We start from the raw sequence: 22,934 nt of genomic DNA on the forward strand, positions 1-22,934 counted from the left end.
TATTAACTAATTATAATAAAACAAATTTACCGGTAAGTTTTTAATACTATGTATATCATATAAAAAGGAAAGCTATACTTAACAGGAACCTTGATTCTATTGTCTAACCAATGGCTTAAGCTGGTAAAAATATAATTTAAAATATTTATTTTGAAAATTTATTGAAATTAATTAAATTTAAATATTAACATTATAGCATGATAATTGGACAATATTGCTTATACCATAGTATAAATTAATCTTCCACGTGTACTTTTTTTTTTTGCAAATTTTCTTTTTTTTTACAACAGACAATAATAAGTAAGAAAATAAAAGTGCACAATGGGCCTTCATCACCAAATAGTGATTCTATAATTAATTTTAGTTGATTATTTTCATGTAATAAGCCTTTGTTACAGCAACACAAGCTTATAAAATATTTCAGAATCAAAAATGACTGCTATCAAAGAGATTACAGAACATTGCCAAGCTTATAAACAATAATGAGCTTAAGATGAATTTTTCATTTAAACATGTCTTCAATTGTCTATTTTTTCGACCATGGCTAGGCGTACCACTGGGTATATGGGTAGCGCTCTCCGTTGTTTACTACTGGTGGTTAATATCTAGGATAGATGTTCTTGAAACAGAAAATAAAGTCATTAAAAAACAGCTATATGTGAGTGGGGTTCGTGATTTTTCTGAAATTGATAATAAGTATTACGTTCCTGAGGTAAGTTACATTTTATTGTATTGAAAAATATTTTTTAACAATACGTAGAATATTAAAAGTACGTGAGTAAAAGATGGATAATTATCATTACATAGTATAAAACAAGTCGCGTACGTCTGTACCTATGTTAGTAATAAACTTTAGAACTACTGAACCAATTTTTATCAATTTTTGTAAGCATCTGTAATTTGATTTAACTTGGGAGATAGGATACTTGAGAGGGAGATATAAGTTAGATGGAGCTCACGGAGTTTTATTTCAGTCGTGTGGTCTAAAAGCACAATCATTTTATTTTTTTTATCTTTTTCTAATACTTTGTAAAAGTCTCTTGTGGAATGAATAATTAAAGAAATTGATCAAAAACCGAGAAAACCTAAAAATGTAACATTTCATTTTTATGCGTTTGGTTTGAAAGACAAGACAACGTTAGTCAGGTTGCGAGTAAAAATTAAAAGTTTTATGTTCTTAGATTCCAGATGCAGCCGGTACATTATGTGAAACTGTGCACATAGCTCTAGTGTGTATGGGGAAATGTACACGAATCATCACTCCTATGCTGAAATCTTTACTGCATCACCGTCAAACACAAGTACACTTTCATTTCATCGTCGGCTCGGGCTCAATGCATACGATAAATAAGCTCTTTGAAACTTGGGATATACCAGATGGTAAGTAATGTTCTTTTTCAATAAATTAATGATTATTTTCAAATGTTATTATTATCATTAGTAAAATATTGTAATAACTGATTATTTTTTCCTACGTCAAAGTTTTTGGTTGATATATTTAGAAATAATTTGTACAAAACTATATATTTGAAAGTGAATTCCGAACTGATTTCTGAGTCTATTCTTCATGTGTAATTTTATAACTTCAAAGTTTTTGGTCATCATCATAATCATTTCAGCCTATTGCAGTCCACTGCTAGACATAGGCCTCCACAAGTTCGCGCCAAAAATGCTAAATGCTAAAGTTTTTGATATAGAACTTTAAGGATATAAAAAAGAATGTAGGAAAAAAAAAACGAGTGTGCTTTAGACCACACGACTGAAGTAAAACTTCTTTAGCTCCATCTATCTTATAATCTGCCTCTAAATTTTCGTTAACGTCGACCGATCACACTTTTCGTAACGCTCTCGTCACGCTCTCACCAGCTTTGCCCTCAAGTCAAGTTTGCATAAAGAAGTTTTACTTAAAAATAAAAACTTATAAAACAAGGAGGAAACCAGATTTTGGGATGATGTCAAATGGAAATATTTGAAAGGGTTTCGTGCCTTCTTTCACTTCCTCACGCTTTGTTAAAGTCTTGTTGTTCTTTTTTGCAGTAAAATACACATGCTACGACTCCCAAAATCGCTTATCAGAAGTGCGTTGGATTCCAAATAGTCACTACTCTGGTATATTTGCGCTAGTAAAACTACTATTTCCTAGTATACTGCCTGATTCATTAAAACGAGTCATAGTACTGGATTCCGACCTAACATTTCTCAGTGATATCGCCGAGTTGTGGGATTTATTTAGAAATATGACTGATGATCAAGTAAGTAAAATTTGTGGGTAGAATTTTTTTTGTTTGCAATACTTTTTATTTGAAATAAGTTTAGGAATTTTTTGCCTATGAATTTTCTTACTACCCTCAACGTATCTTTTTTATATTTTTGAAGTGAAACTTTTTTAGGTGCATAAGACGGATTTACGGATGAAACGGCAACGTTTTAGTCGATGGCGCTGGAACGGAAATCTATAGCTTTAGATTTGTATAAATACAAACGAGACTTAAAAATTAGTTTGCCAAAGAAGTTTCACTTCTGACATGTGTATTTTGTATGCACGCACTTTTTTAATTTTATTAATCTTTACCAGATGTATATTTTAAATTTCCATAATGAAGTCATGGTTAATTCATATATCAATTAATTTAAAATGACTTGAAAGTAAAATTCATTAAACATATTTTGAAGTACAATACATACGATTAAAATTTTTAATTTTGATTAAATTCATAAAGAAAATTACTACACACAACAAAAATTAAATTAATTTCTTGACATATTGTTAACTTTTTTTTCCAGTACATAGGTCTTGTAGAAAACGAAAGTAATTGGTATACTAATACAGGAAAACGGTGGCCAGCTTTAGGCCGAGGCTACAACACAGGTGTTATGTTGCTAGATTTATATAAAATAAGACGTAAAATTGACTGGACGTCAGTGTGGCATGAAACTATCAGAGAAAACTTGGAAATACTTAAAGAAACTACATTAGCTGATCAAGATGTTATAAATGCTATAATAAAGAAGCATCCAAAAATTGTTTACAATATAAGCTGTCAATATAACGTACAAATGTCAATGCAAACGCTCGCTAAGTCGTGTTATGGTGAAGATGTGAGGAATGTTAAGGTATTTTATTTTATTCATTTAAACATGCTAACAATATATATCATATATATGTAAATTTTGTTCAACGAGAAGAGATACCAAATGTAAACAAAGCCCATTATTTTTTTTTTTGCGACGACGGAACAAACGAAATATAGTCTACCTCTTTTCTATCTTGTTTGTTTGCTATCTGCTGCACGTCTCTCTGCAAGGTCGAACGATATTTTAACTGGCCTTGAAAACAAACGGGTTGTGGACGGTCCTTTGATTTTGTATTATTTTTTTTCATTCCATGTCCTGAAGCGCTCCAGGTGATTTGTATATTTCTATAATTATTATTTAAGAAGTAACAAATCTTATATACATAACTATATTTAATTCAGTAATTATCAAAATATAAATATATTTTACATTTTAAAAATTTGTGTAAGTAAAAAAAAGGTTACAAAACCCTGCATAGTTGAATGACTTCACATTTGGTTTGTTTACATTTGGTATCTCGACTCGTTGAACGCACTATAGCCTGTTGGCGCAGTCTGTAGTCTGTAGCTCTGATCGATTCCAACCTGAGTCTGAGTGTAATATTTGTATTTATATATCTATGTATTATTTCTATGCATATTTATCAAAAAAATGGCTATAACAGTCGGCTGTTACCTATAACACAGACAATAAGTAATATTAACAATATATATATATATATACATTGATACAAGCATATAATACTGTTAAGTCCTTAACACGTATATCAATAACTAGCATACGTAATATACAATCTAATCAGAATATACAAAAAAATACAGACTAAATTAACTTATGTTTTGACATCTTAATAAAAAAAAAAAAAAAAAACGTGAAATATTATTTGAAATCTAAAGTAATTTTCCTTTTGTCAAATTTATTGTACCTTCATTATAATGTTTATAGTGTATAGCGTCTAAAAATATGAAAAACTTTAATTTCAGATAATTCACTGGAACTCTCCGAGCAAATATAACGTTCATATACGCGATTCGGAATATTTTAGAAACATACATCAGTCTTACGTTAATTTCGATGGTAATTTATTACGTGAAAAGCTTCATAGGTGTTCACAAAACGAAGTAGTTACGTATAAGGTACGAACTTTAAAAATTATATTTAGAAATATAATTTAAAAATATATAATAATTTGTGCCTTTAGCTTTCCTCGATAAATAGACTATCCAACTATAGCTAGATTAGCGCGTTCAAACAAACACTCTTCAACTTTATAATATTAGTATAGATTCACTAATAAAATTACTTAAATAAGTTAAATGTTTTGTAACAACGTTTCGTCACGCTTCCAGTCATTACGTGGCTTAAAAAATCAAAAAGCAGTTTTCTATACAATATTTATAATGTCTTTAATTAATTCTCAAACAAAATCGCCTTGTTGTCTATGGTTTACTTGATCGAGATCTGGTAATAATTTTGAGGTATTTCTAATAAATATAATTGATTATTTTACCGACTAACCTACGCTATATTACTTGGCACTGTAATTAAAGTCGTTTTATTTTTATTTCAACATAATTATTATATATTACCATAAACAATCTAAAGTTTGTGGTGTCTGTGGTTTTCAGATGAATCATTCGGACCTTTGCATCAGTTTTCGCGCAGCTCAACGTGTAAAGCTCCGGACACACTTGTACTACATGGACTACAGTTATATGAACATAGACGGTTTTGACGTCACACTTGTTCTACAATTGTCTATGGATAGACTGCAGTTTTTAGAGCGAATCGTTAAACATTGGGATGGTATAAAATTTATAATATTTATATGCTTTTTTCAGTTAAATTTAAATAGAAGTCGTAATCTATAAAAATAAAAATTAAATACATAAAAATTAATGACCGAAATGTATGTTCGCACATTTTAAAACGATTGTTCATTAGCACTAAGTTTGTATGCAAGTCTTAAAAAATCGATATATTCACAAAGAAATAGTCACTTTGAGGTTGGCCAGGTCAGTTATTACCTTGATAATGTTGACTTATCTCCATCGGCTCGAAATGACGCATGAATAATACTTCGAGAGTTAGTGAGAGTACCATATTTTTTGTCATTGTTTCAGGTCCTTTAAGTGCAGCGATATATTTATCAGATTGCGAAGTAACAAAATTAGAAAGTTTCATCAGAGATTGGTCGTCAACTCTGAGTTCGAGGAATAATATTGGCTATCATCTGGTTTTTAAGCAGGATTCGGTAAGTATTTATTATTTTTTCAAAAAACAGATCTATAATAGTATAATAATATAAGGTTTAAAGTTTAATCATCACTGATTTATATATAAAATGGGATACTTATCCCATATTTATTTATGTTTGTAATTGCAAGTGCTTTTGTCACGGATAGACAGTTTAGACAATGTAAATATTTCGTTTTATATTTATTTATTTATTTTTATAATGGTTGCTAACAAAGCATACAATAAAATTATCCAATAATATATATACATACATTTGTTTCATTTATAATTTCAATAATAATTAATTAAGAATTTATTAAAGAGAAAAAAAAATTGTGTTGTAGAATTTTGTCAATAAAGTCCGTTTAAAATATAGAAGAGGAAAAATCAAAGTGACAAAAACCGTAGTCTTTTATCGTCATAAGGTACTGTTGTTGTTAAAAAAAATTGTCCTGTTATTATATCGAGTTCAAATAATTTTGAACCTTTTATCTGTAAATTGTTGTAATTATAATAATAATAGCTAAATAAATGTTTTGTTTCAAATGTGGCAATCGGTAATAAATTAGATCGTCAATTATTTGTTTAGAATTATAAATATTAAAAAAATCCTAAAACTTATTGTTATAGTTGACAACTTTATTTTTTGTTTATTGTTGTGTTGTTTATTGTTGTGTAGTGAGAACCTACGTGAAATACGTGGCCCCTCTATCGTTTGTTAAAAATTATAAATAAAAATTTCCTAAAAATATTTTTATAGCTGGCAACATTATTATAGGTACATTACCCAGTGAACTATCTCCGTAACGTAGCCCTTGAAAATGTGAACACCCCATACGTTTTCCTAATGGATGCTGATTTCGTGCCGATGGCAGGTCTCTACGAACATCTCAGAACCGCCCTAAAACTCATCAACCCTTATCCACAGAAAAAAGTAATTTTTTTTAAATATTATTTGTGACCTTGTGTGATCTGCTTTGAGCGTGTGTGTGTGTTTGTGTGTGTGTATTTTGATGCCGCATTTTAATGTTTATTTGAAATTATATGTACTTATGTTTGCACGCAAATAAAAAAAAAACTTCGTTAAGTTTACATCGACAAATAATAAAATGAGAAGTCAAATACACTTTATTAGGGATAACTTACTACTCGTCAGATCTCGAAAAAAATAAACGGGAACACATGACGAGCGCCACCTTTCGAATAAAAAATGAATCATCGAAATCGGTAAACCCATTAAAAATTTATAAAGTAAAACAGATAAAAAATACATTTGAATTGATAAGCTAATTTTTTTACGTCGCTTAAAATTTATGATATAGGTTGGATTTTATACGTTGATTTAATTAAAATTAAAAAAAAACAAAGTATTTTTCCATTATTGATAATTACAAAATTTCTTAGGATTTTTATAAAACTTTAAGTAGCTTACGGTTCTAACTTACCATAATACTCTATCACCTATTATTTACTGTACTTTAGCTACTTTTTTGTTACTAATACAAATTCAAGACCATAAAACATTTTTCAGTGTTTAGTAGTACCAGCCTTCGAAACCCAAAGATACCGCGCGTCCCCTCCAAGATATAAAGAAGAATTACTATCCCGTCTATCCATACGTCACACAAATGGCGATGTCGGCCCCTTTCGCTATCGCGAATGGCCTCGAGGACACCGGGCTACTAATTATAGTCGTTGGACTACCGCTACCGCACCTTATGAGGTACTGTCTTCTATGGGGTATGAAAAGATGGAATAATTATTATTGGTCTCTTCTGTCTATTCGTTATATCAAAATTTGATTGGCTCATTTTGATGTAGAAATTAAAATAGCACTACCAACTGTTGCGGAAACGGAAAAACGAAGTAATAATCACCTCCTAGGTTATCACCTAGCTTCAAAATGTAACACTTACTAAAGGGACGTACAACAGTTATTCGTAACTTCCGATATTTTGGCGACGTTTTAGACGCTATTGTCTATGTTTCTATGTTGTATGGCGTTTCCCATTTTCATCTTTAGAAGAAGAATTATAGTGAGTTTGATAAAATTGACACATTAATTGCGTTTTAATTCCAGGTAGAATGGCAATCTGACTACGAGCCATATTTAGTCGTTCACCGCACCGTGCCAAAGTTCGACACGCGATTTTCAGGCTTCGGTTGGAATAAGGTAATTAGTATATATTCTTTGATTTGGTGGATGCTGACAATTGGCATAAATATTGATTTCTCTGAAAAATGTACTAATGCATAATTTAATCTATACTAATATAAAAATAATAGTAGGACAGCTAATTTTAGACAGGTAACAGATTATATAACATTACGACTAATAAGAGCGGCACGTCAACGAAAAAAGTTGTAATAACGGTGATTATTTTTATTTCATTTGATAGCATAATATTTGAGATACTATAAAAAATTTAATGTGAAAGAACGAAGAATAGCTAACATATATATACTAAACTACACTCTATTTACTACATTTACCCACCCTTGGTTGTTCTTACAAAGTCGATGTCATAAAATTAATTAATATATATACGATTTTATTTTTGTGTTTACCCACACATTAGGGATTCTAAACATTTTTTGAATATCATATCAATAATTAATATATATTTTTATATACTTAGTGGTCGCCCAATTCTCGAAATTCGACCATAATTAATTTCATACTCCGCGCAATTATTGTAAAAAGGGATACAAAGTGTTTGCTTCACGTATTAATATATAGATTTCTTTTTTACTTATGGTATATTATTTCTATCGTTCCCCAGGTATCCCACAGTGTAGAACTCCGAGCCCAGGGCTACAAGCTGGTGGTATTACCGGACGCCTTCGTAGTCCACACGCCCCACGCGCCATCCCCAGACATCACCGCTTTTAGAGCAGACCCACACTACCGAATGTATGTATATATTTACAGAACGATACTTTAAAATTAAATAATCATCTATTTCTCAATTCCTTCTTTTGACGACGCGTTATTCGCTTGCTGCGCAGTACATTTGTATTGGTCTTTTTTTTATGTCACTAGGTCGGCAAACAAGCGTACGGCTCACCTGATGGTAAGAGATTACCGTAGCTTATAGACGCCTGCAACACCAGAAGCATCGCAAGCGCGTTACCGACCCAATCCCCAATCCCCGCAGGAGCTCTGGTCACCTTACTCACCAACAGGAACACAATACTGCTTGAAAACAGTATTATTTAGCTGTGGTCTTCTGTAAGGTCGAGGTACTACCCCAGTCGGGCTGTTCCATGTTTTGAGCAGGGAATTCCTGCTGTGCCCTACCTCAGTTAAATTTGTGTATTGTGTGTTTCCAGACTCCTGACACAGGAGAAAATCCTAGTGGGAACCGTTGAGTGTGAAGCGTTCATTTGTTAGTGTATATCCTATTTATATTCGAAAAAAGAGAGGAGAGAGGAGACTTCTCTCTCTTTCTCTATTTATATTCAATTTCGATTAGCGTGGTGGCACCTTAATTTAGGTATGTGGGGTCGATTCCCGCCTGAATTTGATAAAAAAATCAGCTATATCAGTCGGTTGTTACCTGTAACACAAGTTTTAAGTTGCTTGTCTTAGGAACCATGTGTGACGACCGTGTGTGTATGTTGTAGATATTTATTTTTCAATTCGTAATATTAATTTACACTCTCCCGTTTGAGCCATAATTTGAACAAGATACCCCCAAGTCTTGTTAAAGTTTTCTGTCGTCATTAAAGTATTTTAACCGACTTCCAAAAAAGGTGGAGGTTCTCAATTCGACTGTATTTTTTTTAATGTATGTTACATCAGAACTTTTGACCGTGTGGACCGATTTCGACAATTTTTTTTTTCAATCGAAAGGTGGTGTGTGTCAATTGGTCCCATTTAAATTTATTTGAGATCTAACAACTACTTTTCGAGTTATATCTAATAATTCGTTTTTCTTGACTCTTTTTTCGTCGACCTACGTTGTATTATACCGCATAACTTTCTACTGGATGTACCGATTTTGATAATTCTTTTTTTGTTAGAAAGGAGATATCCTTAGTTTAGTAGATAAGGAAACCAGGATCTGATGATGGGATCCCAGAGAAATCGAGGGAAACTCTTGAAAATCCGCAATAACTTTTTACTGTGTGTACCGATTTTGATAATTTTTAATTTAATCGAAAGCTGATGTTTGTCATCTGGTCACATATAAATTTTATTGAGTTGTGATAACTACTTTTTGAGTAATCTTTGATAACGCGTAGTTACTTGACTATTTTTTCGTCGATCTACGTTGTATTACTTGTCGATGTAATTGAAGTCAGTTTTTTTTTCGTTTGCGAGCAAACAATTATATATTCATCCAATCATACACAAACACATTTTTTAAACTTATAGTAACAACTACTAGTACTCTACATAGTTACCGCTAATTGTATTTTAAAATATTTATTTATTAATTACAGTTTTATGTGAGAATATTCGATTACTACTCTAATACTAAAATAATTGATTTGTTATTATAATTTAAATTATTTTTTAATAATAATAATAATAATAATAATAATATTAATAACCTTTATTTCCGGACTAGCCCACTCCCATAAAGTGTTAGTAACAATGTTTCTTATAACCTAGTGTTAGTACAATAATAAATTAAAATAGTTTTTTATATTTACTATTTAAATGATTGGTCATATCACACGAAGTTTCATCCAATGTCGCAGCATTGGACTCTCCCATCTATATATCCCATCTCTATTCTATATAATAATGTCGACTGTAGAAGAACTAAACTGATTTTCAATATTTTTTTACGACATAAAATTAAAATGAAATTTAATTGTTATTTGTTTCAGATGCCTGGCGCTTCTCAAAAACGAATTTATGAACGATCTTAAAACAAAATATAACGTATCGCTCGATTACAGTAAAACGTAACGGAAACCAAAGAAAAAATAAACATTAAAAACAATACAAAGAAAAGAGGTTTTAAAATAGAGGCTATATTTTAAATTATTTATTTTTTGCCTGTTATAGCGAGTAAAATGCAATTATTAGAGCATTATAGCAAATTATTACAGCAACTTTATTTTTATTATAAATATTTGTATTTAAAGTTTATATTTTTATTACACTATAGTTTTTGTATTTTTTATAAATTTATTTAATGTATTTGAGAGAAGTTTAAGAGTATTAGTCATTTAATTAAATTATGTAAGTGAAGCGAATGCCTTTTGTGTTGAAGATTATTTTGATGCCCGTTTGAAGGCTATATAACATCACGTTACAACCAATAGGAGCGGAGCATCAATAAAAATACTGTGAAAGCGATAGAAGTTCTTGTTCTTAGACATACATACAATGCTACTCCTGCTTTTGTCCAAGCAAAGCCGCGGTTCCTACTGACACCTACGGTTGCAATGCAAAAGTGTCCGGCCAAAGATAATTTCCCGATTAAGTATAATTTAAAGGATTAAAATGAAAACACAAATATACCTTTGCAAAATATGTTATTTAAAAACTTTTTATAACTATTCATAATTACTTAAAAAGAAAAAGTTGCACTTCGTTATAAGTGTAGCGAACCTTCTATTGCACAGTTTATACACGAAAAAAAAAAAATTAAAATTATTTGTACCATTAAACATTTCTCAGCATACACTCTTATGCACTCTTGGTGAAGCATTAATTTCTATCTTGAGAGATATTTTGCCACTTTTCTTGAACTTTACGCCAAAGTTTTCGCCAAAGTAGTTTAATTCTTGCCATCATTTTTTAGCGATTTAAGTCTGGAGATTGACTCCGCCACTCTAAAACCCAGATCTCTTTACTATTTTTCCTGTTTTCAAAATTAAATTGAGACTGTTATCTCAACTGCACCGATCAATCAATCTCTTACGTGTGTTCTCCACTCTACGTGACATTGGTGGAATCAACCGTGCTTCTCTGGCACAACTGAAAGCCATTAAACCAATCAACCAATCAATCAACTAGTAAAAACCTGCTGTCATCGTTGTTTTGGACCATTGTCTCGCTGAACGATCCATCCTCGCGGCATCTTGTAATGAGTATAACAACTTTCTCGTCAGAATACATGACAAAAATGTCTAGATAAATATCGTATAGTCATAATTTCGACAGAAATATGTTTAATAATAAAATAACCTAAGAAACTGTTATCAAACACTGTAGTTATCAAACGATTAGTCAACGTATGTATATAGATTGTACTTTTTATTTTTTATAATTTTAGTGGATTTATTAAAAGTATTATTTACAAAACATGCTTGTTTATTATTTTTTCTTATGTTATAAATAATGCAATAAACGTTCATTACAAATATTGAGTTTTTTTTTCTTGAAACAAAAAATCCTCCGTTCTTCCAAAAATTATAAAAAATGCTTTCATTACAATAGAAAACTTACATTAGACTTTTTAAAAGCTAAAGTACTTTTATTTCGTCATTTCCGTGAAGCAAGAGAAATATTATGACCAAAACTGCACGCACTAGTCAGAAAGTCTTAAGGTCATACATATTATATTTTAGGTAAATTAATAATTAAAAATTATCACACAAGTTATATTGTTTCAAATTGGTTCAATTCTGTAATTTGATGTACAAACAGAACAATTGTATGCTTCAATAAGCTTCAGCGCTAATCATTCTGGATTCAGCGTTTGCTAAGTAATTGTTAGTTTTAGGGTTTTCCTTAGATATGAGTAGCCAGAGTAGAATAATGATCTGAAAATCTAATTCTTGTATGTCCTTCTTAAGAGTTTCTACAGCCTTCTTGGCAGTCAACAGAGGTGAGTTATCATGCATCGACGATCCTTTGGATTCTGTCCTCTGTTTTATATTTTCAACTTTAGCTGTTAGTTCGTTTAAGGTTTCTTGTCTCTCTGTAACACCAACACTAGCTTCCTTGTATTCATTAGTTACTTTGTTGAGTTCGTCCAGAAGTTTGCCGTATTCCTGCACTATTGGTTCGAATTGTTCGTTCAAAATATTTTCTCTTGCTGCTATTTTATCCATCACACTACTAATATTACCATGAAGTTTGTTAAGTTGACTACCAGTTGTTTTAAATCTTTCTAGCAATTCATCTCGGTAAGTTCTCATCTGTGCATGTCTGGCTCGCCAATCACGACCATCAGCCGATATTTTTAGCCTCAACGCCGGAGCGACTCTTTCCAACTCTAGTTTCCATGCTTCCCAATCGTGAACTTTATGTGCTATATTGTTCGTTTCTTTTTCTTCTGCATCACCGTAATCCTCACCTTCTGACTCTTCTGAATATATAGCCATTTCTTCTTCTATTTTATCCAAAGTTATTTCTGTTTCATCTTCGACTTGATCCGATTCATCTGGTGATTCTTCTGTGTCGGGAATGTCTACGATAGGTTTCTGCCACTCAAAATTCTCAACTTTCATAGCCTCGTTTGCTAGCACGTTTAAAATATAGCAAACTTGATCACCATAACCTTGTTTGAGTTTATGCGATGAAAAGTCTACGGCGATGTCTTTGTCGCGTAAAACTTCAAGTATAGACGCTATGGTTGCATTTGGATCGTCTTCTTCATTCGGCTGATCGAAAGCTTTACCAGTTTTTCGTATAAGCCATGCGGCTGTCGAAGCGAAAACAAAGAATTGTTCGCCAGGATTCGTCGAAGTTATAAAATAATACCGACTCATTGGCTTCATTTTGATTTGCGGTCGTAACTCTGTGTCAATTTTCAGAATACGCAATTTATCCATGACGTTAAAATCCATTATTAAAAATAAACAATATTCGTGTGAGTTCTTGCACGTTTATCTTTTAAATAATAATTGTTGGACTCGTGTTTACAGTTCGTGCGGAACATTAATGTTTGTTTATTTGTCGTCGCCATGACGACGTGTCGTACAGTTTTATTACGTCCCGAAATAATATTGGCATTGAGCATGAAGCTTTTTAAATAAAATTGAAGATTTTTTGTAAAAAATATTTAATTTACAAAAATCTACTTTTATTTACTATGATTTACAACGAAATATTTACGAACCACAATTTATATTCACCTCCTACTCGTAGCTACCTACTGCTAAAAATGAAATTTGTAAAATTAATGAAAGCAGATACATTTATATATAACAGAAAACAAATATCTTACTTTAAGTCTCTACAGAGGATTGGCGACTATAATGTTTTTTTTTTTAAACCACTAAGTTTCAAATAATATTTAAAACATCTAAAAATCAATTATTATTAAAATCTACGGCGTGGTGGATTCAAAAACTTATCCTGTGTTAAAACTTCTGGGTGGTTTCTGTCATCAGAAAACTAAGTAACTAAAACAAAATGTATAGACCATATTTCTGAACCCATGACTCAGAATTTTTGCACTTTTGAGGGTTTGTTGTGTGTGAAGCGTAAATTAGCCCGAATAAGGACCTGCAACCTGTCGATAAGGATCTCATACGTTTATCTTCTATGCTATCTCTTCTCGAACCCTACTGTAGTACCGTATAATGTTATACTTCATATTTATTTTGTACTATCTGCCGGACAGACTTCGTTCTATCAAAAGCCAATAGTAAAAATCCTTTTTTTTTTTGTATATATAACACCTTCCGTGGACCTAAAGGAACATACAAAAAATAAATAAGCCGAAGTGGTCTAGCCATGTTATGCGTTCAGTTATGCGCTTAGCAACATTCACTTTTATTAATATAGATTATTTACAAAATTCTTTGCCCAAATGTGAAATATTTACAAAAAATTATTTACTAGGCGACACTATAGAAACTACAAGAAAAAAAAATGTGTTTGCAATTCACACACACCAGAAGTAAAAAGTAGCCTACGAGAGATTTTTTTCCACCGAGAATATAAAATACCGTGTAATGTATTCTATCTCATTCACTCCTATACAATTATTTGTTTGTTTATTTATGGTGACATTATTTTAGTATCATTAAGTTTCAAATCACAACGAATCTAAAGTTCGCTCTAAGTTTCGCTTCAAACAATATATGTTAACATATTTATCACTTATTGTCTGCGTATCAGTCAACACACATCTCTCTCTGTAGATATGTATGTATGTATGGCATCAACTCATACGTATCTAGAGAACGCTGTTTGAAAACGAGAAATAAACATAAATTTTTGGCACCTCGTTGATATTTCGTTACGAAACATACCTATTCGAAGCGAGTACTTTTTTCACGTCCCGGCACGAATCCAACACATGGTGAATGAAAAAGTTTGCCAATCACATTTCAACAAATCAGCACGAGAAAAGGGATTTTGTTTGTTTGTTGTTATTTTCATTAAAATTCAGAGTTTTGGTACATAACGTACATGTGCAACGGTCAATGAAGATACGTTTTGAAGGTATCAAAGAAGTCTTGAAACTAATGGAGGCAGAGTTTTAATCTTACCCTAACTTCTTTGGCTGGATACTGTTACACTATTACGCATAGTTAGTTTTCGGGTTAGATTTAACCACTCTAGTAGAAATTCAGAACGAAATTACTACAAAATTTGCGTTTCGAAAAGCTGGAAGGTGGAGGTTAAACTCGTTTTACCCTACTTTTCTCTTACTATCTTTAAATTTTTTCACCGGCAACGTAATGTTCTGAACTCATCTGTTAGTGTGTTTATGGTGCGTCACCTAGAAAATGTGATAGCTTGTTCTTTTAATAAAATACCATAAAAATTATATACCTACTTACTAATAATAGTATGGAATAACATTTCACAAACGTAATAAAGTCTTTATAAAAGTAGTATTTAAAAAATTACAAAGACAATTATTAATATTTACTTGATTTGTTTATTTTTATTTATTTAAATGCAGGTACAATATTAATTATAAATAAAGTACTTTTGTGTATAATTAAAATAAACTGGTCCGCAAAGAAAAAGGGTCGGTTAGAAAATCATCAATATCTTAAAAAGACTGACTTTATGAAATAAAGACTAAATTAAAGAATATTTCAATGTGACTAAATAAGAATAATGAATTCAAGCTTTTTCATTCTTAATAAATGTGAAATAAATAAAAATGCTTAGTTTTTCCAGTGTTTTCGTAAACGTACTCGTAGTTCCATCCATTTTAGTACTCTGTGTTGCCTCCGCGAACTCACAATACTGCTGTTATGCGATTTGGCATACTTTATACTAAGTTTTTGAGGCGATCTTGCGGAATATTCTGATAGATATAAGGTACCTAGTGAAGTTTTTCCAACCGACCCTTTTTTGCGGTCCGGTGTATTTAAGCGACAATATTTATAATTTATGTAAGTACTAATGATTAATTGCCAAGGTTCGTTGAAAACTAATTAAAATACTTATGCAAAAAAATATATAATAATAATAATGTATTCTTTACTGTACGCCAAAATATAAACAAACAGTAGTAACTAAAAAAAAGAGATGTACAAAGGCGATCTTATCGCTGAAAAGCGATTTCTTCCAGATAACCTTTGGGCACAGGACACGATATAGTAGTGACGGATAAGAAGTGTACAATATTCTTAAGGATGAATAAAAATAGTGTATGATAGATTCAATAATTCATACGCAAACACATATACAAATATCCATACATAAATAATCATAAATACATACAAGTATCCATACATAAATAATCAAGATCGTATAATATATGTACGTGTATAAATGTAAAATATATATTGATATAAAATATGTATGTTTAAACTTTGAATATTATCATATAATAAGGGATATATAATACTTCTTTATACGTTGCTTAAAACAGGCTGGAGTAGAAGCACGTCTTATTGAAATATTGGATATATTGGATTGATTGATATATTGGAAGCGGAAGAGAATTCCAAAGGCTAAGGGCAGCTTTAGCAGTGAAGGAATTAGAATAGAAGGAGGATGTATGAGAAGGAACTTTGAGAAGTAAATTGGAGTCAGATCTAAGGGAACGTTCATGGGAATTGCAAAGATACGTGAACCGTTCTGTAAGGTATTGAGGGGCATCAGGATTAAAAAGTACACAGTGAAGAAGGGAAAGAACATGAGTATTCCTACGAAAACGAATCGGGAGCCACTAGAGTTTCTTGTGGAAATCGAAGACGTGGTCGTATTTGCAAAGCCCAAATACGAACCTATACAAAGATTCTGGAGTCGCTCAAGCTTATTCAGTTGCTCTTCTGTAAGATCTAAGAAACATGCATCTGCATAGTCAAGAATCGGTAAAAGCAGTGATTGTGCTAATGTAATTTTAGTAGGCAAAGGAAGAAAGAATTGAAGACGATGAAGTGACCCGATGGCTGCAAACATTTATAGTATATTGTGTAGTTGCTTAAAATGATCTTCAGACAAGCTCTGTCAAAAGATTATTACTTTTGGTAGAACTGTCTAGTAAACTGTAACTTAATTGCTAAAAAACTCGTACCTACACTGTTTTTTATTTTTTATTTCAAGCAATTTCTACTTATCCTACATAAAAAATAAATTTTCTATTAAAATAACTAAAAGATAAATCATTTTAATATAGGTAAACAAAAACTTATCGCTAAATATTTTGGCTAAGCTCAAGAACTATTGGACCAATTTGATTATTTCTTTTTTAGTTTTCTATTACTTTTGTAGAGTCTTTTAAGCAGCTTAAAGCAGTCGGTCTCATAGTAGAGAAAATATCCGTCAACTCCCGAAGAAGCGTGGTGGATTAAGCTCTGATCTTTCTCCTACACGAAAAGGGACGCCTATGCCCAGCAGTGAGATGTTACAGGCTGAATTGTGTGTCATTTCAACTTTACGCGTTTCGCAGTTCTCAAAACAGGACCACGCCTGTCTTGTCAGCTAGTACCTAAATGATCTAATAATGCACTCACATTTTTTTTTTCTTTAAATAAAATAAACCATTTTTCTATACCTACTAGTTGTGACGTTATAATTGATTTGGATAGCTAAGCTGTGGTTATTTGTGCTTTAGAAGGCTAGGTGACTAATGCGTGTGTCACACGGCCTCACACGACGAACTTATTTCAAATTAGGTATATTAATTTTATTACTTGCAATTCGTATAATTGGAAAATTTATAAATCCCAATATTTTTAATTGGAAAATAATAATATGACACATAAAAATATTCTAAACGTAATTGTAATTTTCAAATGATATTTAAGGACACTCAGGTTTAGTTAAATTAAAAGTAGAAAATATAGCCGTATTTTACCGTAATAGGTAAATTTTAATTGATTGCACCTGCAACATCCCGCTTCTAGGATAGGCCTCTTTCTGCATGTAGACACTTAAGAAAGAAAAATTAAGAAATTTGAAAGGCTAAGGCGTTTAATAATTATTATATTGTAAACAATACACTTTTACAATTAATGTTGTAGATTCCAATTATTAATTATTGAATTCCCAAACCTTACTTTCTGTTATTAGATATATTTTCCAAATATTAATTTAACTTTAATTTAGAGTTTTACTTAATAAACTATTAAGCTCGTATTCAGCTACTTACCTACACTGTAATAAATTTAAGTAAAAAGAAAAAACCAGGAAACTATAAAAATACGTGATAATGTTAAAAATTAATGTCATTTGTCAATATAACATGAATATCTCGTAAAGTATCCAGTATAATGAGTAAATGTATACTTTTAATTATATTTACGATATTTTTAGAGGCTTAGAGTCTGTGTGTCAGTTCCGTGGCGCCACGACCGCGCCGGCGTTCACCTTGTGCAGTCGCTCGAGTTTAATTTCAGTCTTTTACACTCTCCAAATATCAAATCAGAGTGTATGATTAAATCTTTACGACGGTTCAAAGACTACATAAACAATTCATAGTTGAATAACAACTCACCATACCGTATGGTTTAAGGTTAAAAATACACAATAATAACATCGCCAACGTACTTTTATTAATTAAACTTCATCAAAGTCAAGTCTTTAAGTACCCACTATCTATCACGTGTTGAATCATACGCAACCTTCGACTTATTAAAATTACATAAACAAGAATCAACGCTGGGAACTTTCTCCAGAAAAAAAAGTTCCATTGTTTTGCAACATCAACAATTTCTCAGCGGAAACTGTAAACAAGTAAAATAAAAACTTTTCTTCCTGACCTTATAGAAAGTACAGAACAAAAGCTCAGAGTATCGAAGCATAAAGCAATATTTCATATTGAGTTCTGCAAGCTACAATAGCAAAGGCAAAAACTCTAATATCTGTTAAAGTTCAACGGACCAAGCGAAACTTTCAACAAGGCCACCGATTAAGGCATGAGGAGGCATCACGCGCTCGCCCAGAGTCGGACGAGGAGGCTGTCCGGTCGATTTCACGTATAAAACAAACAAAAAATAAAGAATAAAAAGTTCCCCAATAAAGAACAGCTTTATCTCGTATTACTGGCGCGATAAAATTAGATTCGCCGGCGACCGCCTGCGCTTGCGCAGCGCCAGTCGTCATCCAGCGCTCGCAACGCGACGGCGGAGCGCACTTCCAAATTAAAAACGTTATTCACTGTACATGTTTTTTTTTTATGGCGCGTAAGTGTTACGAAACGTTAGTATTGTGCCAGTGTTAATATTAACCCGTTCATGTGTATTATTGTGTTTTTCTTATAAATCCTATTCAGATTTGTGTACGCCCTATGTACATGCGCTAAAGTTGCAAAAGGTGAGTGTACTTATAAGGTTCGAAAGTCGACTTTTCCCGACTGGAAATATTGTGGCGATGATTTACTTGGAATTCGGTTTAGCGAACGCATGTGACAATCGTGGACGTTACCGGGTCACAGCTCTCGTACATAGTGCAGTCGATATGTAGGCTAAATCGATTTAATACGAAGTACATACGATTTTTAAATTATTTTACGATGTTATCGTTGGAAAAATATTGCCGTGGATTTGGATGCAATATTGACACAGACTTTTCTGTTATTTTGAACGCATTAGCAAAAATAATTCTACATTTCCTTTGTTGTGTCGATAAGATTAGCTTGTGAAGATTAACCTGTATTTTATAAAAAACCTATTAGTAATCAAGTGTTTTTGCTTATTATACAAATTGGTACATGTTACAGATAAATAAGTTTATTTGTTGTAAATATTCCACTTTTGTATTTAAACCTTTTGATAGAAGTATAGCTGATTATACCAACCACTGTCCTGGGTTTTGGTGAACAATGTACCTACTATATTTTGCTATTTTCTAAAGATTTGTGTAGATTTAGCTATGTTATGCTTTCCCGATATCTAACATAAGTTATTTGCAAACATGGATTAAATGTTTGAAAGTTTCGATGTTCGAATATGACTTTGGAACCTTCGTGTGAAATGCGCGTATTTCTATCTACTGCGTGATTTCGGCACAATAACAATGAATAATTAATTTGCAAACATTAGTCTCCATCTAAATATTTTTGAATCGGATCGGGTTTGATTTTTTTAAATAATAATATGATAATCATTATTGATCTGCATAAACAAGCTTTCTAACGTATTGAAGTTTTTTAATTAAAAGTAATAAAACAATACGTCTTCTAATTTTTATTTTTAATTTTAGGATAAAAATATATACTGTTTAGATTTGTGTCATTTAAAGTTTATCAAGAAAAAAACAACGGTAAGATTAAGAAATATTGAATGTTCTGACATTTTAACAAACATCCATCAAAACAGTAGGTATGTAATATGCAAGTACGTATTACTTATATTTGCCGAAATGGGCAAAAATGTGTACTAATTTATAAAGTTTACAACAATATTGTTTTATTTTCTTTTGAGAATAAACAATACCAAAATATTCTCCAAAATACTACAGCCACTTAAGTATAATATTTAATAAACATATTGATTATTAAGGAATTTCCATAGTTTGGAATGCAGATTTTGCTGAAAAATGCAAATGCTGACTGGTGATGTGCATAAAGTTCGATAAGTAACGAGATAGGTAAACTAATATGAATGTAATTTCTAATGACTCTTGCAACATGTTCCTTTGGCATCTTTTACGTCATTAATGGGTGAATATCAAAAGTAATAATTGTGTTTGCTCGCAAACGAAAAAAACCGACTTCAATTACATCGACGAGTAATACAACGTAGATCGACGAAAAAATAGTGAAGTAACTACGCGTTATCAAAGATTACTCAAAAAGTAGTTATCAGATCTCGATAAAATTTATACTTAACCACATGATAAACATCAGCTTTTGATTAAATTAAAAATTATCAAAATCGGTACAACCAGTAAAAAGTTATTGCGGATTTTCGATAGTTTCCCTCGATTTCTCTGGGATCCCATCATCAGATCCTGGTTTCCTTATCATGGTACCAAACTAAAAATATCTCCTTTCCAACAAAAAAAGAATTATCAAAATCGGTACATCCAGTAGAAAGTTATGCGGTATAATACAACGTAGGTCGTCGAAAAAAGCGTCAAGTAAAAACGCATTATTAGATATAACTCGAAAAGTAGTTGTTAGATCTAAAATAAATTTAAATGGGACCAAATGACACACACCACCTTTCGATCAAAAGAAAATTTGTGGAAATCGCTCCACCCAGTCAAAAGTTCTGAAGTAACATACATAAAAAAAATAGTCTAATGAAAACCTCCTTCTTTTTTGAAAGTCGGTTAAAAAGATTTAGATAGAATTTATTGCAAAATTTGGACGAAATACTGTTGATCTCATTTTCGACTAAAACTTATCTTATTGCTTGGAATAACAAGTTTTGAAACCCTAAATTTGTGATAAAAACGCACTTAAATCAAATCTTTAAAACAATAAGTATTTACAATAATTAGTTAGTTACTTATTTTTCATATTTATAATCCCAAAACAACTGCGGTTAGTGAAACTGACATTTGCATTCATGATTGTATTTATTGCAACAATTTAATTCATTCTGGGTTAATGTCGTTTTTATATCCTGTTGAAATTTTATATGATTACTAAATCTAAGTAAACAACGTTTTTCACGTCATTGACCTTCAAAAATTAACAGTAAAGAAAAAAGCGGTAACTTTGAAATGTCATACGAACTTGAAAATATATTATTTACCTAGTCTAATATCATAAAAGTATACTAAATACGCTAAGGTTAAGATGTTTTCGTGCCTTTATAGAAAAAAACCTCATAATTACTCCGCATAAATTATATATTATTTTATAGATAATTGCTTGCTCTACATCCACAACTAAAAAATTGATTATTGCTTTTGTTTTTGTAAATTTGTTAATTATTAAAATTATATATATGTATATGGCGGCTTGAATTTTGAAACTAGGTTAACAATATTGATGGTCGGTAAATTTTTTACTTATTTAGTGTGAATTATTCGCACGGGTATTGCTAGTTATTTCAATAACACTTTTATATGAAAAAATAAATTATAATGCAAAAGTAATTGAATTCTTGTAGGTTAAAAAAACGATAAGAATTTTATTAAGTTTTACGTCACTGGTGCATTTGTATGATAATTAAATATATTTTAGTCACAATTTGTCACCACAAAGCGGCATCGTTCGATCGAATGTCAGAATACATTTATAGACCGAACTAAATTTAAGACAGTAATAGGTATTGATAATGATTAATCTGAATAAATGAATGATGATAATGAGAATTCTAAAAAATAGGTTTAATTGAAATTTAAACTCCTTCGTTGTCTTCATTTGAAGAGACATTGTCGTAATTATTAGACATCAGTGATATTCTGGAACTAATGGAAGTTCAGATTATAATTTTTGTATACTAGCTGACCCGGCAAACGTAGTTTCTAAAAAGTAAATTTAAAAAATAGTTTAAAAAATATCGATTCTCAGACCTACCAAACATACACAAAAAATTTCATAAGAATCGGTCAAGCCGTTTCGGAGGAGTTTGACACGAGCCTAATTAAATTACAATTTTTGTTTGTCTGTCTGTCTGTTTATTCCGGCTAATCTCTGAAACCTATTTTGACGGGATTTTCACTAGCAGATAGCTGATATAGTAAAGAATAACTTAGACTACTTTCATTTAAGAAATTTATTTATTTTATAACTCTGCAAACTGAACAATAACTTTTTGTTAAATTCCATGCGGACGAAGTCGCGGGCACAGCTATAGATATACTTTTACTTATGTGGACATACCGCGATTTTCATTTTGAAAATTACGATATTTCGGCGACGTTGCAGACGCCACGTAACGGGTAACCATGTTATGGTTACGGATTGCGGTAAATTGGGGCCTTTATTTTCCCGTCTTGACTCGATTATTTTATGGCATTATAAAATGGCCTAAAAATGGTCGCGGAAATATATTCCAGATACTTCCCTCGAATGGCTCGGGTCTGCCCAGAACCCTAAATCAGATCTGACTTCCTCCAATGAAAGAGGGAATAATCAAATTAAAAAGTCGTGATTGTTCATGAGCGAGTTCGTACTCCGACTAGCATTTTGCCAATTTTCGAGTGGCTGTGATCACAACCTGTTTGAAGGCCACTGTGGTAACTCCAGTATGTGTTAAGTGAAGGTGTTGATAGTTGCCGTGAAAGTTTAAAAACTACGGTCTTATAAGTGTATAGTAATGTCTTTAGATTTCGATCGTTCATTCGTCTATTTATTTGGTTTAATGGCTTTAGACTGCAAAGATTTATCTAAGTA

General features: G+C 31.5%; 3 protein-coding genes across 3 annotated transcripts in view; 2 read left to right on the forward strand and 1 right to left on the reverse strand.

Moving 5' to 3' along the window:
* The first annotated feature begins 493 nt into the window (after positions 1–493).
* On the forward strand, positions 494–11,581 carry LOC123663101 (LARGE xylosyl- and glucuronyltransferase 2-like). The gene is made up of 12 exons (XM_045597840.1): positions 494–712; positions 1,182–1,380; positions 2,038–2,252; positions 2,785–3,114; positions 4,059–4,211; positions 4,704–4,881; positions 5,199–5,329; positions 6,092–6,247; positions 6,845–7,036; positions 7,394–7,486; positions 8,097–8,227; positions 10,156–11,581. The coding sequence occupies exons 1-12, from the start codon at positions 494–496 to the stop codon at positions 10,235–10,237; spliced, it is 2,079 nt and encodes a 692-aa protein (XP_045453796.1). The 3' UTR covers positions 10,238–11,581.
* A 285-nt stretch (positions 11,582–11,866) lies between these two features.
* On the reverse strand, positions 11,867–13,117 carry LOC123663102 (intraflagellar transport protein 57 homolog). The gene has a single exon (XM_045597841.1). It carries the CDS (start codon positions 13,069–13,071, stop codon positions 11,941–11,943), a length of 1,131 nt encoding a protein of 376 aa, XP_045453797.1. The 5' UTR covers positions 13,072–13,117; the 3' UTR covers positions 11,867–11,940.
* Positions 13,118–18,168: 5,051 nt separating this feature from the next.
* LOC123663100 (myosin light chain kinase, smooth muscle-like) overlaps positions 18,169–22,934 on the forward strand; it is a 61,182-nt gene continuing 56,416 nt past the window's right edge. Inside the window, exon 1 of the mRNA XM_045597838.1 lies at positions 18,169–18,955. The gene's annotated coding sequence lies outside the window, so the exon portion shown is untranslated. The remainder of the gene's footprint in view (positions 18,956–22,934) is intronic.

Source organism: Melitaea cinxia, chromosome 19 (assembly GCF_905220565.1).
Source record: "Melitaea cinxia chromosome 19, ilMelCinx1.1, whole genome shotgun sequence".
NCBI lineage: Eukaryota > Metazoa > Arthropoda > Insecta > Lepidoptera > Nymphalidae > Melitaea > Melitaea cinxia.